The sequence below is a fragment of the Haemaphysalis longicornis genome, unplaced genomic scaffold, assembly GCF_048455015.1.
Source record: "Haemaphysalis longicornis isolate Haplotype H1 unplaced genomic scaffold, Haemaphysalis longicornis Haplotype H1 scaffold_1, whole genome shotgun sequence".
NCBI lineage: Eukaryota > Metazoa > Arthropoda > Arachnida > Ixodida > Ixodidae > Haemaphysalis > Haemaphysalis longicornis.
Window position 1 is genome coordinate 423,263,865 of NW_027526203.1, and position 20,405 is coordinate 423,284,269.

The 20,405-nt window shown below is 47.5% G+C and overlaps 1 protein-coding gene across 2 annotated transcripts in view; it reads left to right on the forward strand.

The window, feature by feature from the left end:
• LOC144155665 (protein APCDD1-like) overlaps positions 1–17,812 on the forward strand; it is a 325,627-nt gene extending 307,815 nt beyond the window's left edge. For both annotated transcript variants that reach the window (XM_077687255.1, XM_077687254.1), the window contains one exon: positions 9,979–17,812. In XM_077687255.1, the coding sequence (XP_077543381.1) occupies positions 9,979–10,746 (768 nt within the window). In that variant the 3' untranslated portion in view covers positions 10,747–17,812. The remainder of the gene's footprint in view (positions 1–9,978) is intronic.
• Positions 17,813–20,405: the final 2,593 nt, after the last annotated feature.

The window sequence follows — 20,405 nt, forward strand, 5'->3', positions numbered from 1 at the left end:
ACTTAGGTTGGAGTACTTGCACTGCTTAGGTACAAATCACGGACGGAGACAAGGAAGTACAACACGGGGCCCCAAAGAATAAACAGTTGATAGCTTGCGCCTTCCCGTTCTTGTGTTTTGTCGCCTCCGTTAGCGTTTTGCGCAGTTTTAGTAGCGCAAGTAATCTAACCTAAGTTCGACATGTACCAACTAGCGCAAAGAAGTGCTTTACTGCGAACGTGGCATGCGCCGGCGGGACGTCCCATTGGCTGCGACCGGGGGCAAGCGCTGGAATGACACTCCCATTGGCCGCAACGCATCATGTGACTCCAAAACGCAGGTATGCGGAGACCGGACATCCCGATTGGGTATGCGACGGCCTGACGTTAGGCCTAACGCTATGGTTTGATGGATGTCCGTCATCGTTAGCCAGTACCCGCAGCTTGACGTACGAGGAGTGCCTGTGACGTCGTTAGGTTCAACGTTAATGTTACTATACGTTAAGACTGAACATAGTATGTCCAGCAACATTCTCACATACGCACTCAAGGGGGTGGTATGATGGCGGTTACGGGAAGCTCACCGCCGATTTACCATTTCCCGTTGGCAGCGACGACCCACTCGAAAAATCGCTCTGCGCCGTTCCGTTCAATTGGACAGCTTGCGTACAGGAAGGGCTTACATTTCTTGGGTGTTTCTTTGCATTATTTACTCCTCTTTTTCTTCGCATGTGGCGTAACGAGCTGAACGCAAAGGCTCGGCTAACATCGCCTCGCCATTAAACATCATCATCTTTCTAGTGCCACACTGCCGATTAGCGCCTTCGGTCCTAACCATCGCGCTTGGAAACACCGTGCTGACGATAAATATATCTTTCTATGTTGGGAACCAATATTTCTGGCTCTAACAGAGCGGTATGCGTGATTCGGACATGGCCGAAACAAATACTTCTAGTTTCTGCTTTGTTTCATCAAAGTGGCTATCCAATGCGTTTATTGCTGCAACGGCAAAAAAAAAAAAGCTGGCCAAAAGTAGTGGTATGGCTTAAGTGGCGTCGCTCAAGCCCGCGAACATTGTCAGAGCGGAAAAACAAGGAAAATCTTTTGAGCGTGTTTGTAAGGCATCTGATCCGTGTACTCAAACAGTAATACTTGGCTCGAGTACATCGTGGCCACCCACTCTAAGTACTGGAGGTGCTTGTTGAATACGTACTAGGAGAATTAAAATTTTCAGACATAAAAATTTAAAAAGCGGGAAAAGTGTCGCATGGTCCATCTGAAGACAGCTGAAATTATCATTGGATTAAATCCGTCGGCCCAACTAGGTTTAAATTCTTCGTCCAACTATTAGCCTGTTTAGTCCGAAACGAATAATAAGTTCCAAACTTTAAAACGACCGGGCCACGAAAATAGAAGTTGACCTTTCTCATCAGAGAACCATCGAGTTCCTGAAATGTGATAATGAACCTTCTGAGTGAGCAAGCCAATAAGCAAAGAAGCTGTCATTCCTATGGTACATGCACATTTTATTCATTATTACCCGATCTGCCTCGCAAATGCAGCCAAATTTTAACGCCAAACTTGCCTTACACCATGCCTCCCTCCTGCGCAAGAAAGGAGTCTGTCTAAGCCCCCCCCTCCCTTTCGCACCCAGCGAGTTTCTACCGGTGTCAGGTGCATTCCATGGCACAAACTGGTGATGGCAGACATGTCAACTTGCATTAACTTCAGACACTTTTGGAAAAATTAAATCGCCATAAGTAACAACTCGCGCGATTCCGCAATATAAACATGTCCATTTAAGCCTGTAAACGCGACGGCCAACGATAAATTTGCGATCGCTATAAAGTCCGCCTTACCCCATAACCAGCCTGGAAAAACAGCATTAGTGTTGCTACCTTGATTATCGCCCGGGCTTTAGCATTATGTCAAGTGCGCTGACTCTAGTGTAGTTCCATACTTGACACCGGCGCGGGCCCAGTGAATAGTTTCCGGTTCGGGTTCGGAGTCAGACGTATGCCGGGGATGGGTGAAGCCAATCTTTGATAGGGGGTCGCACAGATTGGAATACTTCGATACATGGGGCCTTCCGTCTCCCTTACATAGAAGCCCATGCATTGACAGCTGACAACCTTTGCGAATCCACTGTGAATCACTTAACTACGAAAAGTAAATGAAATTCGCCGTAATAATATAGTTGTCGTAGTGGCCAATTGTCATATAATTGTTTCCGAGAAAGTTATCATCAAGTTTTCTCGATAAAGTTGGCTTTGCCGCCATGCGTTTTTGTAGACGCAAAACTGAACTGACCTGACATTTCAAAGCCGAGATAACTATGTAAAAAACTTCCTTTGTATATGCAGATATCTCTTGGGAATTTTCAACAGCAAATGTTCCGTAAAACATATTTTATATCAATTTTAATCTTTGGACGCACGAAAAAGCTCGGAACGGATACCCCTTTGACATCGGCATCAGCATGATGCGTTGAGCCGTTGAGCTCCTCGCTCAAAACTGCTGACGTGAGGGCTTCCGTGACGTAGCCATGGGGTTGATCGCTGTTAGGCGCGCGCTGCTCGCCCGTGGTATCACGTCACAGTTTTGGGCCTGGCCATACGTCAAGAGCGCTGTCCTGTCGCGGCGGCCGCTTCTATGTTCGTCGAAACCGAAACTGACATGAGTAAACGAGTCTGTAAATGATTATTTACGCTGTAATCGACCGTCAAATCTGCCATTCTATGATTACTTGACTGGTAGGCACCCGTAGCGGCGAAAAAAAAAAAAATCCCGGGCCATCTCCATCAACGTGAAACCTGGGGAGGGGAGAAGCATGCAGTGTATAAGTGTATTCTTTACGCCTTGGCGTTTTTGCCAACGGAGATGAAACCGTTGGGTGTAGAGGTGTACAGCCTAGCGGTAAAAGTCTCTTGTCTTTGAAGCACGACGCTCGCGAGGCGTAAACGTGTGTCCCGGTGTTTTTTTAGTACGCGTTACCAAGCGCTGCAGAGCGAGGCGTAAACGAGTGTCCCGCTGTTTTTTTTTTTGTTTTTTTTTTAGTATGCATTACGTTCTAGCGCGAGGCGTAAACGAGTTTCCCAGTGTTTTAGTACCGTGACTACATGAAACGACGATTACGACGACGGTTACGATGACGACGATGGCAGGATACGCCAACAGCCCCAGCCCATAAGGGGCTTCGCCCCTAATAAGACGTTTGAAACATTGTACGGACCACCCAAGCTCTTAAAGTCAAGAAGAATAGAGGGAGGCAAGGCTTTCTAATGGCGAATTCTCCCTCAAATAGAGAGAGAGAGCAAGAGAGGGAGAGAGAGTTTGTTGTTAGAGCAGAAAAATACTTGGAGCGCCAGCCATATACATCTTCGCAGTAAAAGGTGTGCACATGATTACGACGTTAATGGTATACGTAAAAGAGAAAAGAACCAAATGTCACTGAGAGCACTTTTTCGACAGCGCATGGCTGAAATATATCCCCATGAATTGATAACTCTTATATCTTCTGTCGCCGAAATTCCTCTTTGGGTTCGGCGTGGTAACATGGTAACACAATAACGGTTCGGGTTCTGGCTCAGCTGCGGCAAAAATACCGTCTCGATGCTGGTTTTCGCTTCAGGGTTCTGTTTCAGCTCGACACTCCAGAAAGGGGAGGGTGGCCCGCTGCCATCGTATTTTGCACAAAACTTACCTGTGCAATATACTGAGAGCTCTACTATATATATGTAAGTACTTAGCAAGGGGCTGAGGAGACGCGGACGTTGACCGGGCACTGGTCATTCTGTGACGCATACTCTTTCGGCGGTGCACTAAGCTTCAGACGTGTCTTTGAACTCCGAAAAGACACGCCAAACGGCATTCTGCATATTTTCGATGAAGGTGCCCCAAAAACACCGGGTATGGGGCAGGCACCATCGAACGGATGCGCATATTGCGTGATCGGAACCTGCCCGTCGCTATTCCGAAACGTACAGAGAAAAGGCAGCATACTCTAAGAGATGAGGGGCCCTTTTAGAGCTTTCTTCTACGCAACGGCTGCTTGGCTAAGGCTGTTCGTGTTTGTGCTACAGTTGCTGCACTGTTCGAATACAAAGACTACTTTAAACAAGCCGTAGGCACTGGCACAGTCAGGCGCGGATATGAACTACTGCATGCATTGGAGCAGACCACGCGCGAGAGCATATTCTTTTTAATACTTGCTCTCGAGTGAGTTGGTCCATGTTTCTATTATAATTTAGCGAGAAAAAAATAACCCGGCACGTAGTCCGGACAAGGACGGTGTTCTTTGTATCTCAGGTGTTAGTTTTTTGTGCTCAATTTTAATAAACAACGAACACATTCTTTATACTTGCTTCGAACGCTCAGTAATGACGGATACATCGGTAAATACAAAAAAATTTTAATTAGGTGACCGGTATACGTAGTTCCATTCCGTAAGTAAACAAAGTAAAGGGCATAAAAACCTCAAGTCGAAATGATTTCAATTTTATTCATGGTAGTTGAAATGCGAAGCGTATAATAAATGACAAATGGCGCTTTATGAAAGTGCCTGCACACACATTGTTGAACACTTTATTGATGCTAGCGTTCACTAGTAGTTTCGGAATTGCCTACTTACCGATATACATTCATCAAACTTCAACGGCAAATCACTCGTATATGTGCAGCGCAAAATGAGGGTCATTGAAAATATTTGTTCACTTTTGCGCGCAATATATCTCAGTAAATAAATAGCTTTTTTAACTGTACAAACGCTTTTGTGACATAGTAGGTGCGCAGCAGCTTCCAGCTGTTTATCTCCCTAAGCGCGTGTATTTTAACTTTTTGTCTTTCGCAAAAATGGGGCTTGCACGTTTTGACGTGCATGCTGGAGGGATTTCGTTCGCGGTGGAAGCCACTGCGCTGTTCTCATTTTTGGTGCTCTGCCGCCTAATTATGCGCCTGAACAGACCGTCTCGTATGCTGTTTACCATGGTGCCTTTGAACTTAAACACACAAACAAAGCAGGCAGCACAGCACAAAATTATTTCACTTAACGGGACAATAAAGAGTTACCTCCGCCATTCAACAGCCCAAAACTTCTCTTTCCGAGGTGCTTTTCGGAATCTTTTCAATGTAAACTTGGATGGAGGACAGCTATGAAGCTCCGTCCGCCAAATGAGTGCATTCAGTTGCTTTATTTTTCTTGTGAGGGCAATCGATGGCCGCTGTGCCGTGGTGTTGGCAGAGACTGGGAACTTCATGTTGTAAAGATCCGATCTCTAACGCCATGTTGCGGTGTCAAGATATCACTGTGCTACGGCGTAAGCAGATTAACAGCCGCGAATACACGAAATGCCTGCGATGATGTTGACAAGCGTTGACTGATGGGCTAGTTGGTATTTTAACATGAAATTGTTTTATTCCCGGCTACACCAAGATTTCGCTGACGTCATATTCGTCACGGAAGTGACGCCAGTACAACGAAGCAAGTGGCGTGTAAAGGGTGCACCCCTGCACGCAGGGCCTTCTGGCGGGGAAGCAACCTTTAGTACTAAAGAGTACGTTTTACTTAGGGTTGTTCGCTTTAGGGTTTTATATTTTAACACGAAAGTGTTTTATGCCGTGATACTCCAAGATTTCACTGACGTCATATCCGTCACGGAAATGACGCCAGTACACTTTTGCCGAAGAGACCCGCCAGCTGGGCGTCGCTTGCCAATCACACCCACAATACAGCCGCCGACCCGCAAATCACGCTCAGCTGCAGATTTCGCAGCACATTTCACTTTGTGTTTTACTGATTCCTGTGAGAGAGGAATCAACCACAGCTTTTTTGCATCTTTGAGGCACAGCGTAATGGAGCAGGACACAGGGGAGGAACATGAGCCATCACTGTGTCCGCATCCTTCCACTGTGTTTTGTTCCAATGTGCTGTGCCTCAAGAATGTGATGATTTGCAGTGCCTGCGTGCAAAGCCTGTATATATCACTTAGGAGTCCGTGGGGCCGAAGCGGAATCCAGCATTGATAGCACTGCGCAGCATTTTTTTCTCGCTTATTAGACATTCATACAACCGGTTGAAAAACTTTTATTGTCAAGTCTCTTATCACTACTACTGATACAAGTGCGAAGAGGTCGACTTACAAATTGTTTGCATCCGTCACTTGTTCTTACCTAATAACGGCCACTACTGGACATGCTCGCTTTAATTGCTTTGGAAATGAGCATTGGATCATGGCGTCGCACGGTTAGTACATCTTTAGCGGCCGCTTTACCCCTCTGTTCCTAGCAACATCCGCACCAGGAAAGAAAAAGATACTCTTCTGTTAAGCTGATTGTCACCGCCGTATGCTGCCACTTTTTGCTAAGTTTATTTGCGCTTACGCGGTCTCCACCGAGTGACGCCCCGCTAGCACTTCGGCCTCTTTGTAGTCAGTGCTGGGTCGTAAACGAACACCACTGAAGACAAAAAATACAAGTTGGTATAGATAGATAGGGCAGCTCCACAGAAAACACGAGTGTAGCACTCTTGCATACAACATTTCTGAAATAGCGTAGAAATGGCTAAAACGTGAAGGCACGTTCCGCCAGCAGTAGGCATTCCGCGCAGCTTGCACCAGACGCGTTAAAAATCACGCGACAGGTATTACAACGATGTGCCTACACAAGGTTATATAGCCAGAAGTTGAGTTTTTTATGATGTAGGAACTCTTTATGTACACGTGCCGTCAAAAGTAATTGGAACACGGTCTCTTAATTTATTCTTCCGGAAACTGCCTTGTTGTATTGGTGTGCGTTTAAAGGAGTACTCAAAAACTACCTGTAAACTGGTAATGGCCGTCAGAAAGCCAGCAAGACAAATATCTTGTGATATTCACAAATACTTGTTCCAATTACATATGACGGCACCTGTGCGAGCATTTCAAAACAAAAAGAAACCTAGAAACAATATCATGCCGGAGTAATTGTAGTTTATGCGGCGACGCCGAAGTTTTGGCGGTTTCGGTTCGATGACTGATTACTCGGCCAGATCATCATACGATTCTGGTACGTCAAGGTGTTAATGACTACTTTTATGACAGCCCTAGCTACTGTGGGCTCTTGCAGTGGCAAAAACCTCTTGGAAGCGCTAATTTCAGCTAATGTCAGTTTGTTTTTATTGGCCAACTACTATCCCCATTTGCACCAAAGCGTCATCTATCCTTGTGATCAGAAGCAACCCGGTGGGGGACGAGAATTGCTTGAGGACGCAAAATTTCCTTCCGGCGTCTACGCGTGGCCATCGTCGCGGTGTCACCCGATGGCGTCAGCTGTAGTTCTATCGCTTGGTTCGATCTAAAAGGTGTGTGCCGGAACCACCTATTACAAAGTACTGTTAAAAAATTTGCCGCTACAGCAAAGCTAATTAGGAAGGTATGATTGATGAATTGGAAGTTTCCTGCGATCAGGTTTCTCTTCCATCTTTCCCGAACCTATCAGTGATCGAAAACTGGGTTCTCTTCAGAGACAAAATCCTTACTTTGGTGGACAAATACGTTCCCCTAACTTCTATTTCTAACGACAATAAAAACTGGTGGTTTGCGGAAACACTTAAGCCCCATAGAATATTAAAAAAGCGGCTCTACAAAATTCCAAAACACACTTCGAGTCCTTCAAAATGGAAAAAAATACAAAGTTTTTTTTAAAAGAGTACTGCTCTGAAGTAAGCGCAGCGAAATGTTGATATTTCATGACGACTTGTCTTTCGTGTGAAAGGATCACCTCCAAAAAATTCTTGCAAGTAATTCCGCTTTACAATGCTACCAATTCAATCAGTATACACGATCGATGCAAACCACATGCTTCTCTCGGTTGTGGATAGTGCTTCAGTTTTGAACTCATTTTTTATTCTTCTGTGTTCACGTGCGAAGTCCATTCCAGAGTGCCCAAAGCTCCCGCATGTGATTGTAGATTCATGGAAACAATTGCCGCCAGCTCCGAAGGTATTGCAAATCTAACTGAAAATAATTAAGCTTTCAAATTTCTCAGGCATTGATAACGCAAATTCTAAGGTGCCTAAAAATACGTCATTCTTCTCAAGTAAAATCCTGTACCACATCTTCACGCAATCTTTATCAATAAGACAGCTGTCGGCTGATTGGAAAATGGGCAAAGTAGTTCCCTTGTTTAAAAGTTGCAATATAAATTCACCAGAAACTTGTCGCCCTATATCACTAACATATATCTGCTCTAAGATGCTTGAGCATATAATTTCTTCACATATTAATTGTCATTCGAAGACTAAGAACTTTTTTTTTTAGAAGATGCTTAGAAGAGGCTTTTCATGCGACACCCAGTAATTCGAATTCCTCGCTGATCGTCACTTCAATATGGATAATAATCTACAAAGTGACTGCATTTTTCTTGACTTTTCTAAAGCCTTCGACCGCATACTTTATTCTCGTCTGATTTCAAAATTCACTGAGCTTCGCTTAGATTCTCTAACGTCATCCTTGATCCATAACTTTTTTTTTCGACAGCAGTTCACTGTGGTTAATAACTCGCCTCTCCAATTTCTGACGTCACCTCCGGACTCCCCTCATGGTAGCGTCCTGTGACCACTGCTTTTTCTAATCTACATTAATGATCTCCCAACTAATACCTCTTCCTCAATACGGCTTTTTGCAGATGATTGCATTTTATACCGTTCTATAACTAGTTCTGATGATCAGCTTGCACTCTGAAAAGACCTAGTATTTCGTTGGCGTTACGCCGCCATACCCTACAGCTGCCTAACTCACTTCCGCCTCACAGTGACATAAACAGCGACCAATTGTATTTCGTCAATGAACAAACGCTAAAGTGGCTACGAGAAGGACGGATTTTGCTTGGAAATAAACTTCGCGGTTACTTTGCGGTCTTTAACTCTCACCGGTCCTCACTGCAGTAACGCTGTTTGTCAAGTTACTAGTCACGGATAGTACATGGGAACACCGAGTATTGCTTGGGACAACAGGTTTAATGTGCAAAAATTGATGGCAGGGTTGTGCCTCGAGCAGTCCGGGGGCAGTCGAGACCGGTAGTACAGGAGACCCACTCACAGCCGCGCAAAGTTGGTGGAATCGCATCGGAGTGGAGGTAGCGCGACAAAGAAATGCTTGTGAGTGGATATAACAACGCTGGTATTTTTTTCCACCCGCATGAATTTTGTTGCTTGATGTGCAGCGATTGCCAGAACCACACCGTTGCTCATTAGTCGGTACTGTACCCTTATGCAGGGCCGGAAACAGAAAATCCCACTTTCTGACGTGTGCGGAACGTTATACAAGACGTAAATACGCCCAACAAAAGTGCCTGTACAGCGGTTCTCGACCATGAATGTGCCGGGGACCCCTTTCGGGCTAGCAAAAGCGACGGGGAGCCCACGACGAACTATGTCGATGCGTGTTATCAAGTGAAACAATTTCCAGTTGCATCTAAAATGGCCCACATTCTTATTCAATGCCTGCCTTTGTGCCTCGGCTTTTACGCTGATGCGTGTTATTTTGTCACCCAATTTGCTCTTGCAGCTAAAAGTAACCTAAACACCTACACGTTGCCTTTTATATGTCTGGCTTTTCCGCCGCTGGGATGTTGTGCAAAACGCCAACGCTAAAACATGTCTTACGGGGAGAACTTAAACTGAGAATGGGGAGAACTTAAACATGGGGGAACGGGGAGAACTTAAACAGAGCCCAGTAGTGAACTTCTAAATATTTTAGTTGGACAAAAATGCAACGTTTAGTTGTATTTTCATATGAGCGGAGGCTGCAGGAAAATTATTAATGTAAATCACCTCGCGTCAGTAATTTCCAGCATGTACGTGTACCATGGAAATCCCGCTCCCCTGCGGGAAAGCATCCGTGAGCTTGTGGCGTCATGTGACTGACACGGGGAGCAACACTCTGCGCGCCAGTGCCATTCTTGCGCGGTGCACGTGTCATGCTTGGGTAATTGAGAGCGCATATCTGTTTCCCTTGCCCCGCAGGCCGCCGGTTGCCATGTGTGCCACCTGGTGGCTAAGGGGGCGGAGCTGTCGCCGCCGCAACTGCCCCCCAAGCCCAAGTTGGCAGTGCACCTGAACGGCGAGTGGCTGAGCCTGCGCTGCGAGGTGCAGCCGCTCGGGCTGTTCCTGGCCCGCCGGCTGCTCTTCGAACCCGGGGCCAATGGCTCGTGGAGCGGCTGGTTCCAGTACTTCCGGGACCCGAACTGCAAGCAGCGCTGGTTCCTGCTCAGCAGGCGCGGCACCTACGAGCTGGCGGGGCCGTCGCAGCGGCTGCGCGGCGCCACCAGGCTGAACCTGCGCACGCTGTGGGCGCAGATCACGCCTCAGCACCGGGGCATCGTCACCAACCTCAACTCGGCCGCTGAGGAGGGCCGCTGCGGCTCCCGGTGGACCCTGCGCCGGCCGCAGGACGTGACGGCCACGGGTGGCTGCCGCCTGCTGGGCGTCACGGTGCCCAGCACGGCCTACGAGCTGGCGCACAACGAGCTCGACGTGTACGGCAATGCGCTGCTCTTCCTGGGACACGCCGACACGGACGGGGTGGCCTCGCGGCCCGACCGGCGCGCCACATCCTACGAGACGCCGCTGGTGCAGTGCCGCACGCTGCCCGAGCCCAGCAACGAGCTGGCCGGCCGGCCGCTGGCGCTCGTCTCCTCCGGCGGCGTCTCCCCGATGCCGATGGTGGTGCTGCTGCCGCTACTGCTGCTGCTCCTGCTGCAGCCGCCAGCAGCCGCCGGCAAGGCAGACTGACCGCGCAGCGCGGGTTCCGCCTCGCGACCCACCGGGCGACGGACGTTTCCCGTGTGGTCGCGGGCGCGGAGCCCCCGGGACATCGTTGCAGTGAAAGGACCGGAGGTGCAGACGAAGGCGTTATCGTCGCGTTGAGCACTGAGCCAGTACAATGTTCGGAATCGTAGAGCGACTCTCGGCCACACGACGAGTGCTCGCACCTCCGTGTTTCCGCCTGTCTCCGCGTCACCGTGTCCCGTCGACGACTAAAAACACCCGCGTGAAAAACCAGGGCAAACAGCGAATGTCGCCACGTGCTTGGATGTCGTTCATGGATGCGAATGCACTGCCACTTGATGTCCACACTATACTCTACGAGCGCATGCACTCGCTGCACTGAGGGCCTGGCTCTTCCCCGGCGGGCCGCCTCGGGGCCGCATTGCGAACACCCGCTGATGGGCGAGACAGCACCAGCAATGCGAGACGCGCCCGCTGGCGCCATTCTTGTTTGCACGTCTGTTTCCCGGCTAAGCAGGCATCGAGAAAACCATCTGGCAGCAGATACACCGCCTCTTTCGATAATTAAGAAACCAACAAAATTAAGCCAGCGCCCAAAAGTAGCTGAAATAACGCCGCGAAGGGTTCAAATGTGATGGCACTTAGGAGGCCCGCATTATAGGTTCGATTGTCCACACGGTGAGACGCTCCATAGGATGAGGAAGATGGCTTCCCCCCATCCTCCTCCTCCTCCTCCTCCCCATGGGAGCCGCGCCTGCCGTGCCACTCCATCTCAGAAGACGTTTGACCATCCCTGAAGGGTGCACTGCAGGTTTGAGCCGTAGATGCGTCCATCCTAGGGCTAGCGTTTCCAGTTAGGGTGTCTTGTCAAGAATCAATAAGATTCGGAGGAGGGATGTTTGCTTGCCCCACCTCCTCATCCGCTTGCTTATCAAAAGAAAGGTGCTGGCTGCCTTTTGTTTCTATCATGCGGCCGAGGAAGATGAAGTACTCTCATTAAAGGTTGCATGTGCCATTCCACTCGACGCGAACGCTTTTGCAATCGGAATTGACTAGATAATCGCCAAAGGGCGTGGCGAGGCTTTTACTGTTCTGTTTGTTTATTCGCAAAACTGTGAACCTCAGCAGTGAATTTGTGACAGAACAGAGGAATAGTTCGCACACATAACAATATCTTTTCAGCGTACTGCATACACACGACAGAAACGGCATAGTAATAGCAATAACGTAATAACGAAAAATGGGTGATAGTCTATGTTATTATCAGTGCTTGGCATTCGTCTATGTCCGACTTTTCACATATGCTATTCTAGTCAATATTAGCGTACGCAGGAGAACATAACACGAAAAGTATGTTGTTTGTTGTTATAATTAATCATCATAACAACAATGAATGTGTCAAAATGGAATATGGTTTATCCTAATTTCCTTTCTACTTAAAATCGTTAGTTACAGGTGGAGACCCACCTGCATGCGGGGTCGTGTTTCCAGGAAAGGGCTGAAGTGTGGCAGGATTCTGGTCTGGCGATTTGTACAAAACCTAACAAAAGTAGAGGGTAAGTGCAGTTCGAGCGCAAACTATGGATGAAACTGATTGCTTATTTGTGAAATAAGTAACCATCAAAAGTTATAAAATAAACATAGCGAGGAAATAAATATAAAATAATTGCAGTAGGACTGTACCGATGAAATAAAAAACTACTAACCTTGTTCACGTACACTTTATGTCAGGATAAAATTATTATTTACATAGCGTAATTTGTGAAGAGAGGCACAAACGAAAGGTATAAATGGCAATGAGCGGTGGTGATAGGCGGTCACAAGCGACCAGCGGGTAACTTTTAGAAGCTAGCTGATTCCGTCAAATTGTGGCGGAAATGGGAGCGTCATGATTCTCTAGCAGCCCGAAAGCTGGCGATGTGTCGCGCACTCGAGAAGCGCCGACGCTGTCCACGCCGAAGGTGAGACGTCAAGCCCGGAGTGCACCGATGGTGCCCGAAACAGCGAGCGTGCTGCCGCCGTCTGTTTGGTCTGCGCGCATGGAGACGCAGCGGGCGCGCCAACTTTCGCGTCGAAACTGCACGGGAGCTTAGCACACCCGAGTATGCGGCCAGCCCGTGAGTGGAAAGCGTGCCCGGGAGGGGCCAAGCGACGCCTCTCCGTCGCAGGCGCGTGGCGTGAACCTCGTTCACTTGCCAGGCGCGTCGATGTCCAGCTCAAAGTATAGCGCTAGGCTCGCGAACGCCAGCCTAGAGTCAAGGCTTGAATGTTGTGTGCTTACTCGATTTCTTGGTAGTGACTCGACAACCTCCATATCAGTAGCGTGTAGCTAGCCTCGTAGCGATTTCTGGCCCCTGCAGTTGCAGTGCTGTTGTCTGGCGTGCATGAGAGACGGACTGAGCGGCGAAGAAAGGAAAGGAAGCGAAAGATCTGGCTGATTTGGCGACAAGCATCATTAGGCACTTCGTCTGTGCGTCCTTCTGTCCTACTGTGTTCCCGCCCTCGTAGTCATGCCGCGTAAGGCCCGCAGTGGCCGACTCTGCTATGGGACGTATTATTTGACTTGGGTCGGAGCGTTAGGCGCTCGTTCCTTGCAGTGTGCTGTTTCTTGCCCTTATCTTAGAGTGAGAGTCCGGCCTGTGCATTATCCGCTCGGTTTCTTCATTTCTTGTTGAAATACACCGAGACTTTGCAGTGTACCAATTGTTTTGTCCTGATATATAGTTGTTTGGTTTTTGAGCAGTCGAGGTAAACCTGTTGCTTCATATCGCATTGTAGCATGTGAACGTTCCTAGAGTGCAGGATATCACTTTAGAAGAGATTTGCTCTTCATGTATACGCTTAAAGGGACCCGTGTGTGAGTGACACATCTGAAGTGTCACAGTGTAAGAGTGTATAACTTGATGGCGTGTTACCAAGCACAAATATTGGCTTACACGTTTTGTAGCCGGTTCTTGCAATGCGCGCCTTCCTCTGCACTTTTGGTTTTTTCCATAGCTCGTTCTGTGAGGACAATAAGATACGCAAGATAAGGGTGACGCACTCCGTTTCCCGTATTTGATCCCCGTATATGTAGGAAACCTACTTGGTCACAAACGTATACGTTTTATTTTTTTATTTTTTTTGAGGAACACGTTTTTTTTTCTATGCTCCTTAACTTCCCTGCTTAAAAAAGCAAGTAATGCCGCAGGCAGACGAATACAAAAAGGCTTCTTAAATACAAGTTGTCGCGGTTCTCCTGAGTTAATCGAATCATAGCTTTCCCTTTCGGTGTTAAAAATTTCCCAGTTATGTTTATTCGACGCAGTAGGAACAGCGTAAGTGCATTTTATTGATCCACTACGATCTGTGTTCCTCAAAAACCACACTGACCACGTGATGTCATGGGCAACAAATTGTGTCAGGCACCGTTGAATGCCCCGCGGGCAACCTTTTTCTTAATTTAGCTTCGCCAGAAAAGCTGTCAGGGATGCATATTATAACGCTGCTTTTATCGTTAATTTATGTATTTAAACGCAATCTTTGGTACACCGGAGGAAACCAAGTAACTTTTACTTAAAATCGGTATCATCTTCGAACCTTAATTGTCCCCCGCAAGGAGAGCTGGCGCCCTTTCCCAAAGAGCCCTTTCCCAGACCCTGATCCCAAGTGTGTTGACTTCGTACTTGTTTATGGAAACGCGCCGATATCGATACTGCTAATCATACGTGTCCTGTGCTCCCAGCTTGTGTGCCGGTGGTTCCCCAGGCATCCCCGGCCCCGCACTCAGCATAAGCTTGTCTGTGTTAGCATCAGAGCAGATGGATAAACGCTCCGCAAGGGATCTGCCTCTGATTGCTCGCGTAACCATATGTCGTGTCTACGAAACTGTGCTGTGACTTACGTTAGGCAAAACTTATGGCTTCATCCTTGTATTACCCTCCGCCCCCCAAATAAGAAAAAAAGATCAAACACAGGAGAAATGTTTCCCCGAAAAACACAGGAGCCATCGGCACGTTTCTTACTGCTTTCTATACTGTAGTGAATTTCTATGATAGAGCTTCAAGCAGCCATAACACACCAGTATTAAACAAACCGCGCTAAACAAGGGAGTGAACATTTTTTTTTTCTCTAATGACGTCAATATTGGTACACGTTTTCGACGAGTTTCAGACTGCTTTGATGTCATTTGATCAATTTTTATGCCAGGGCATCGATCCTTGCACTTTCTTACGTCGCCGCACCTCTTGCACGCAAGTTGGTCTGGAGAGAAGTTTCACGCAGTTTTTTGAAGCCCGGTACCGCGCTCTTTGTCACTGAGTGAGAAACTTGACCTCACTCCAGTTTCTTGACCTCACTCGGGTGTACACTCTAAAGGTCCCCGTATGGCGCCATCACCACAACGCCCCAGAATGACCAATCGAAGTGGCCCCCTGTGCAAAATCGGCGAATGACGTGGCCCAGCATTCAATTTGAGTGGAAAGAGTCATTGCGCAGTGCAAAGCGCCTTGCACGGCTCGCGTGTTGTCCCTGCGTTCGTGCACGTTTTTTTAGTGAAATCGTAACCTGGGCTTCGTCATTCGCCGAATTTGCACACTTGGTCACTTCACTTGGTCATTCTGGAGCGCTGCGGTGAAGATGCCCTACACGAAGACTTCTTAGAGTGAAGACTTGTACACTGAAAGCACTGTCTTAATTATGTGAAATATTTAAAACTACCTCAGCTTTCCTTTAACTGCGCTAACGGGCGGCGAGACTGACTAAAATACTTGTAACGAAATTCGGATGCGAAATTTGATATTTTCCAATTGCATTATTTACAGTTCTGCGTTGACATACGCATGCTTTAAATCTTGCATTTCCGTCGAAGGTCGCAAATCCCGTTGTTGTTGATTCATCACTGGTCCCGAAAACACGAGGGCATGCCGCTCAAAAACATTACGTGGAAATAGTCAACGGAAACTTTATAATGACGTCCCGCACTAGTGCTGTCTGGGAAATACGTTTTTGTTTTTGTTTTTTCTGCCTCTCTTTGCGGATTTTTTATACTACTAAACATGAAAAAGCAATTTGACTTAATGTTTACTCTTTAGGCAGTTTTATGGCTGGCAAGAAAGCATATGTAACTGAGGCTAAATAATTCCAATCCCAAATCTGCACCTCATTCACACTATAGAAATACTATTCGCATGGGGCCGGGCTAGAGGGACCGATTCATGCCACCAGCAAAGAAAATTTTGCAAATGACCTCAATGCTCATACTATTTGGCTCAAAAACGGGATCTGCGCTGTGGCTCTGAGCAATGCAGAACGTCTGCTTGCATTGCGTAATGCCACAGCGTAAACCAAACTTTTGAGCCAAACCGTATGCTCGGCATCGTCACTCGCTGAAATTTTATTATTGGCTGCGTTAATTTGTAAATTTATTGCATTGTGGTGAAGCTTAACTACAGGATTGCCTGTGAGTGTAGTTGCGTTTTGTCGCCGGTAAACACGAAAAAAATTGTAACACTCTGTTTCAAGTGGCACTCATTCCTTTGCGAGCGCAAATACTATGCCCACTCGGAAACGAACTCGGCATTATATAATAATGTTATGTTTTAAGGCGGTTGACTATTAATAGAGAGTTTTAGCATAGCGGGCAGCGTAGGCTACGCTAGCGGCGGCGGGTACGGGCCCGGCTGCGCATTCGGGTCCCCGTACCCTCCAGCGCTAACGTAGCGTACGCTTCCCGCTATGTTCAACCTCTCTACTAACGCTGTATCCAATAAAAAAAAAAGAGATTTCACGCACCGAAGCTACAACTGGGCTAGAGGCGCGCATAGCAGATGGCAGCAGAATAACTCGGACCACCTCAGAATCTTAAGCGTGCGCCTAAATCACAACCTACGAGCGTTCACATTGTTCGCATCCGTAAGACGCCGCAGTGGCCGGGAATGGAACCCGCGCCTTTGGGCTCAGCAGTGCGACTCCTTAGCCACCAAGGTGGCTACAAGCTTTAACCAAGCAGATTTGTAATGCGATTGGTTCGACTCTGAGTACACATAAAATTCTGGTACGGGTCCTATTGTTCTCCTATATAAGTCAAAAAAGAGATAATAATAAAGAGATTTGAAATCTTTGTACATTTCAGAGGAAAGTAGTTTTAAGCTTTACGCTTCGTGGCTGTTTCTTTTTATTGTTTTGCGCGTGTACGCTCCCAGCTGCGTCACAAATGCTTCGAGAAAGAGATGGCTGCGATAACAGTTCTTAGACAAGGTGCCAATGTTTGCTTGAAGTTGTTGCCTCCGAACGAGGGATGAATTCTGCACTGGTGTGTTCCTGTTTGTTAAGTGTCGTCTCAGTGTACCGCGCGTGTTAGGTGTTAGGTGTTAGGTGTTTGAGCGTTGCAGCTTCCCCTGGCATGTGTGTGGCTTTTTTCTTCTGTACTTCATTATCGCCCTGAAGGCGACAAACGGCAGCCGTCTGCGTCCTCCAGCGCGCTGGCCGACATTTGTCACGCGCCATTTTTTGTCTCAGTGGGAAAGAAAAAGCAGTACACTAAGGTGAGCAGGGTGGACAGCGTGATTTGTGGTGAAGATTCACCCCTGTGACAGCGCAAAACAGACGACAAATCCGACATGCCGCTTGTCGCCCAGGCCCTTGTCGCTTTCCGGCTTCGCCTCCCCCCCCCCCATAGCCAAGCGTCTCGCGTTGATGTCCATAGTAGTCGCGTTGTGTAGTTGTAAACGGTGTCGTATCGAGTTATCATAGCCTGACGATGTCCAGGAAATCCACCTGCTTAAGCACAAAGTAGAGGAGCTGCCTCGGGTGCCTCAAACCGCAGCTCTTCTGGCAGCACGGCCCAGCCTGACTGCGCAAACAATTGCGGTTGTCGCACTTACTTTACTTTTTACTGCACCCACTGTCTCTTGTAGCATGCACCCTCCTCCGAAGCACGCCGGCGCATCTCCCTCGCTGCGTCGATGCCTGGCCTCGTGGAACAACCAGCCGCACAAGGTTGACCACTTCACGGCGCCTGTGCGACTGCTGCACAATGTACTCCTTGTGTGTAATGAAGCTTTCATAAAGAATGTTTTCCGAAAAGACAGTCGGTGTGGAAATTGCCTATGCGACACGCGGCGCGAGGGGAGCCTCGTTCGGCCGCGCTCCTAAACTGTCGCCACTGGATGGCGCTTGACACGGGGCCAGGCGCCAGGGCCAGGTGCCAGGCGCCGCGAAATTGAGTGAATGAAGCTGACCAGTGAGACGGAAAGAGGTGTACGAAGCGGTGGGGAATCATGAAGGCGAAAATGTGCCATAAAGACGAGTATATAGCCGATTCGGCTGGCTGGCAGCTGTTTCGGAAACAGTTATGGTACACTACCTTTGCGAGAAGGCACTTGAAAGACACAGAATGAACAGAGTAAAGGCTGCGGTAATATTTATTTATTTATTTATTTATTTATTTATTTATTTATTTATTTATTTATTTATTTATTTATTTATTTATTTATTTATTTATTTATTTATTTATTTATCTGTTTGTTTGTTTATTTATTTATTTATCTGTTTGTTTGTGTATTTATTTATTTATCTGTTTGTTTGTTTGTTTGTTTGTTTGTTTGTTTGTTTGTTTGTTTGTTTGTTTGTTTGTTTGTTTGTTTGTTTGTTTGTTTGAAGTGCTCACCAACAGCGCTGGGCCTTCTCAGTTGATGCACTGGGTAAATGAATATAAGGCATACCAACAGGCAACACATAGGAAGGGAAATAAATCAAGAGTGGGTAAAAATAAACGTGTAGATATATGCAAAAGTGGAGAGGGATAAAAGACGGCAAAAACATTTTCCGAGCAACAAAAGCTCGGAGATCGTGTGTCGAGTATATGCACTAATGAACACGTATGCAGGCATAAGCAAGGTGTTGCCTTCGGTGCGGAAAGGCAACAGAGGGAAACGTGACAAGCGTCCACGGTTTGAGCTTGTGCACATCCCTCTTTTACCCGCCCTGTCTTGCCATCTCGGGCACATGGTGCCTTACTGCGTGGTTCAGGAAGGTGTGCTTGGCAGTAGGCGCCTCACTACTATTGTTAGTGCGCACCTGAGTACACAGAATCGGTGTCGGCTGGGGTACACTCGGAAAAGTACTCGTGGGTAGTGAACAGTGGTTATGTTACTAAAGAGAATGGTGCATAACCGATGCGTATTTCCTGTTCTAACTTACGCGCAAAAACTTGGCGCCTTGTTAAGGCCCCTGAAAGAAAGCTTAGGTCAGACCAACTAGCCATGGAAAGAAGCGTTTCAGCCCATTCATGAAATTCATCCCACTCCCCCGCACTTCACAAAATGTCAGTCTGAATGCAACTCTTACGCAATGACATATGGTGCATAAGGTGCATTTCCGATTGCGTTTGTTCGTGGTAACGGAGGAGAGAATACCGTTTGTGTAGCCCTTAGCATACTGTTATCCTTTGCAAATAACGAGGAAAGGGACGCCGTTCAAGGTGTGCCACGGTTCCCAGGTAGGCCCTCGCAACAGTGTTTTGTAGGTTTCTTCTAAGGCGTGCGGTGTCACGCCTGCTGCCGAGCTTTATTGATGGGAAGGGATACACGAACAAACGGCAGCTCCACTGTGTCCCCTGCGAGGTTATGAGAGCACTGACGCGGAGAAACTTAATTCTGCGAGATCTGCAATGATTGCTGCTACGTTCAGGAGCGTAGCCGGGGGGGGGGGGGGGGGGGGGGGGGGGGGGAAAGTGGGGGGTGTCAGAACATCCCTCGAAATTTACTGAGTGGTGCATTTCCCCCCTCGGCCCCCTCCACATTTCCGCCTTCTTTTCGTCCACGCGGTTTACACTCCGCATCGGTATATTATTATGTAAAACAAAATAAGAAAATTAGGCAAGAAAAATGAAACTTAAGTGAGATTTGTGCGCAGTATATCTTTCCTTTCACGTTTGTTTTTCGGGTGGCATATAGCAACCCCCCAAAATATTTCAGGCTACACCACTGTCTACGTTACATTTTTTTTTACTTTAGTCGAGCACTGTTGTGAGACTAAGTGCTTTAGTGCTTAAGTTATCTTAAGTGCTTTTACAGCGATTGACTCGACAGCCATAAAGGGCAATGAAATAACCAAGATTCATGTTTTTCGGTAACAGATACTTCTGTATATAAGCGGCAGTCGATCTGCCTCTGAAAAACTCATGAGTGCAGAAAGTGCGAAATCGACTGACATAGGAAACATCTTCTGACATAGGAAACAATTGACATAGGAAACATCTTCCTCAGGCTCTTTGCATTCGCAGGATGGTGAATTGACACCGTGAATTTTGAACAGAAACGAATTTGTATAGGCAACACCCGCTCGCAAACGATGCAAAAGAATTTCCACTTTTCGCGGCAGCTCCACATTGAGTCGGAACTGTAACGCTAGGTCTATTGCGTGCAGCGATGACCGCTTCGTGTCCTCTCAAACCACGCCTCTTCGGACCGTTGCTCACTCAGCTCCCGTGTGATGCTACTTATATCAACGGTGAGGAGCGGAACGGCGAGCTCGTCACCTTGGTCGTGGCCCTGTTTTTCGAGTCTGTCTGCCCTCTCATTTCATGTCGAGCCGCTGTGGCTGGGTACCCATTGGAAATCTACGACGTGTCCATTATCATGGGCCGTTTGAAGATGTTCGGCATTCGTATGAGCCAATAT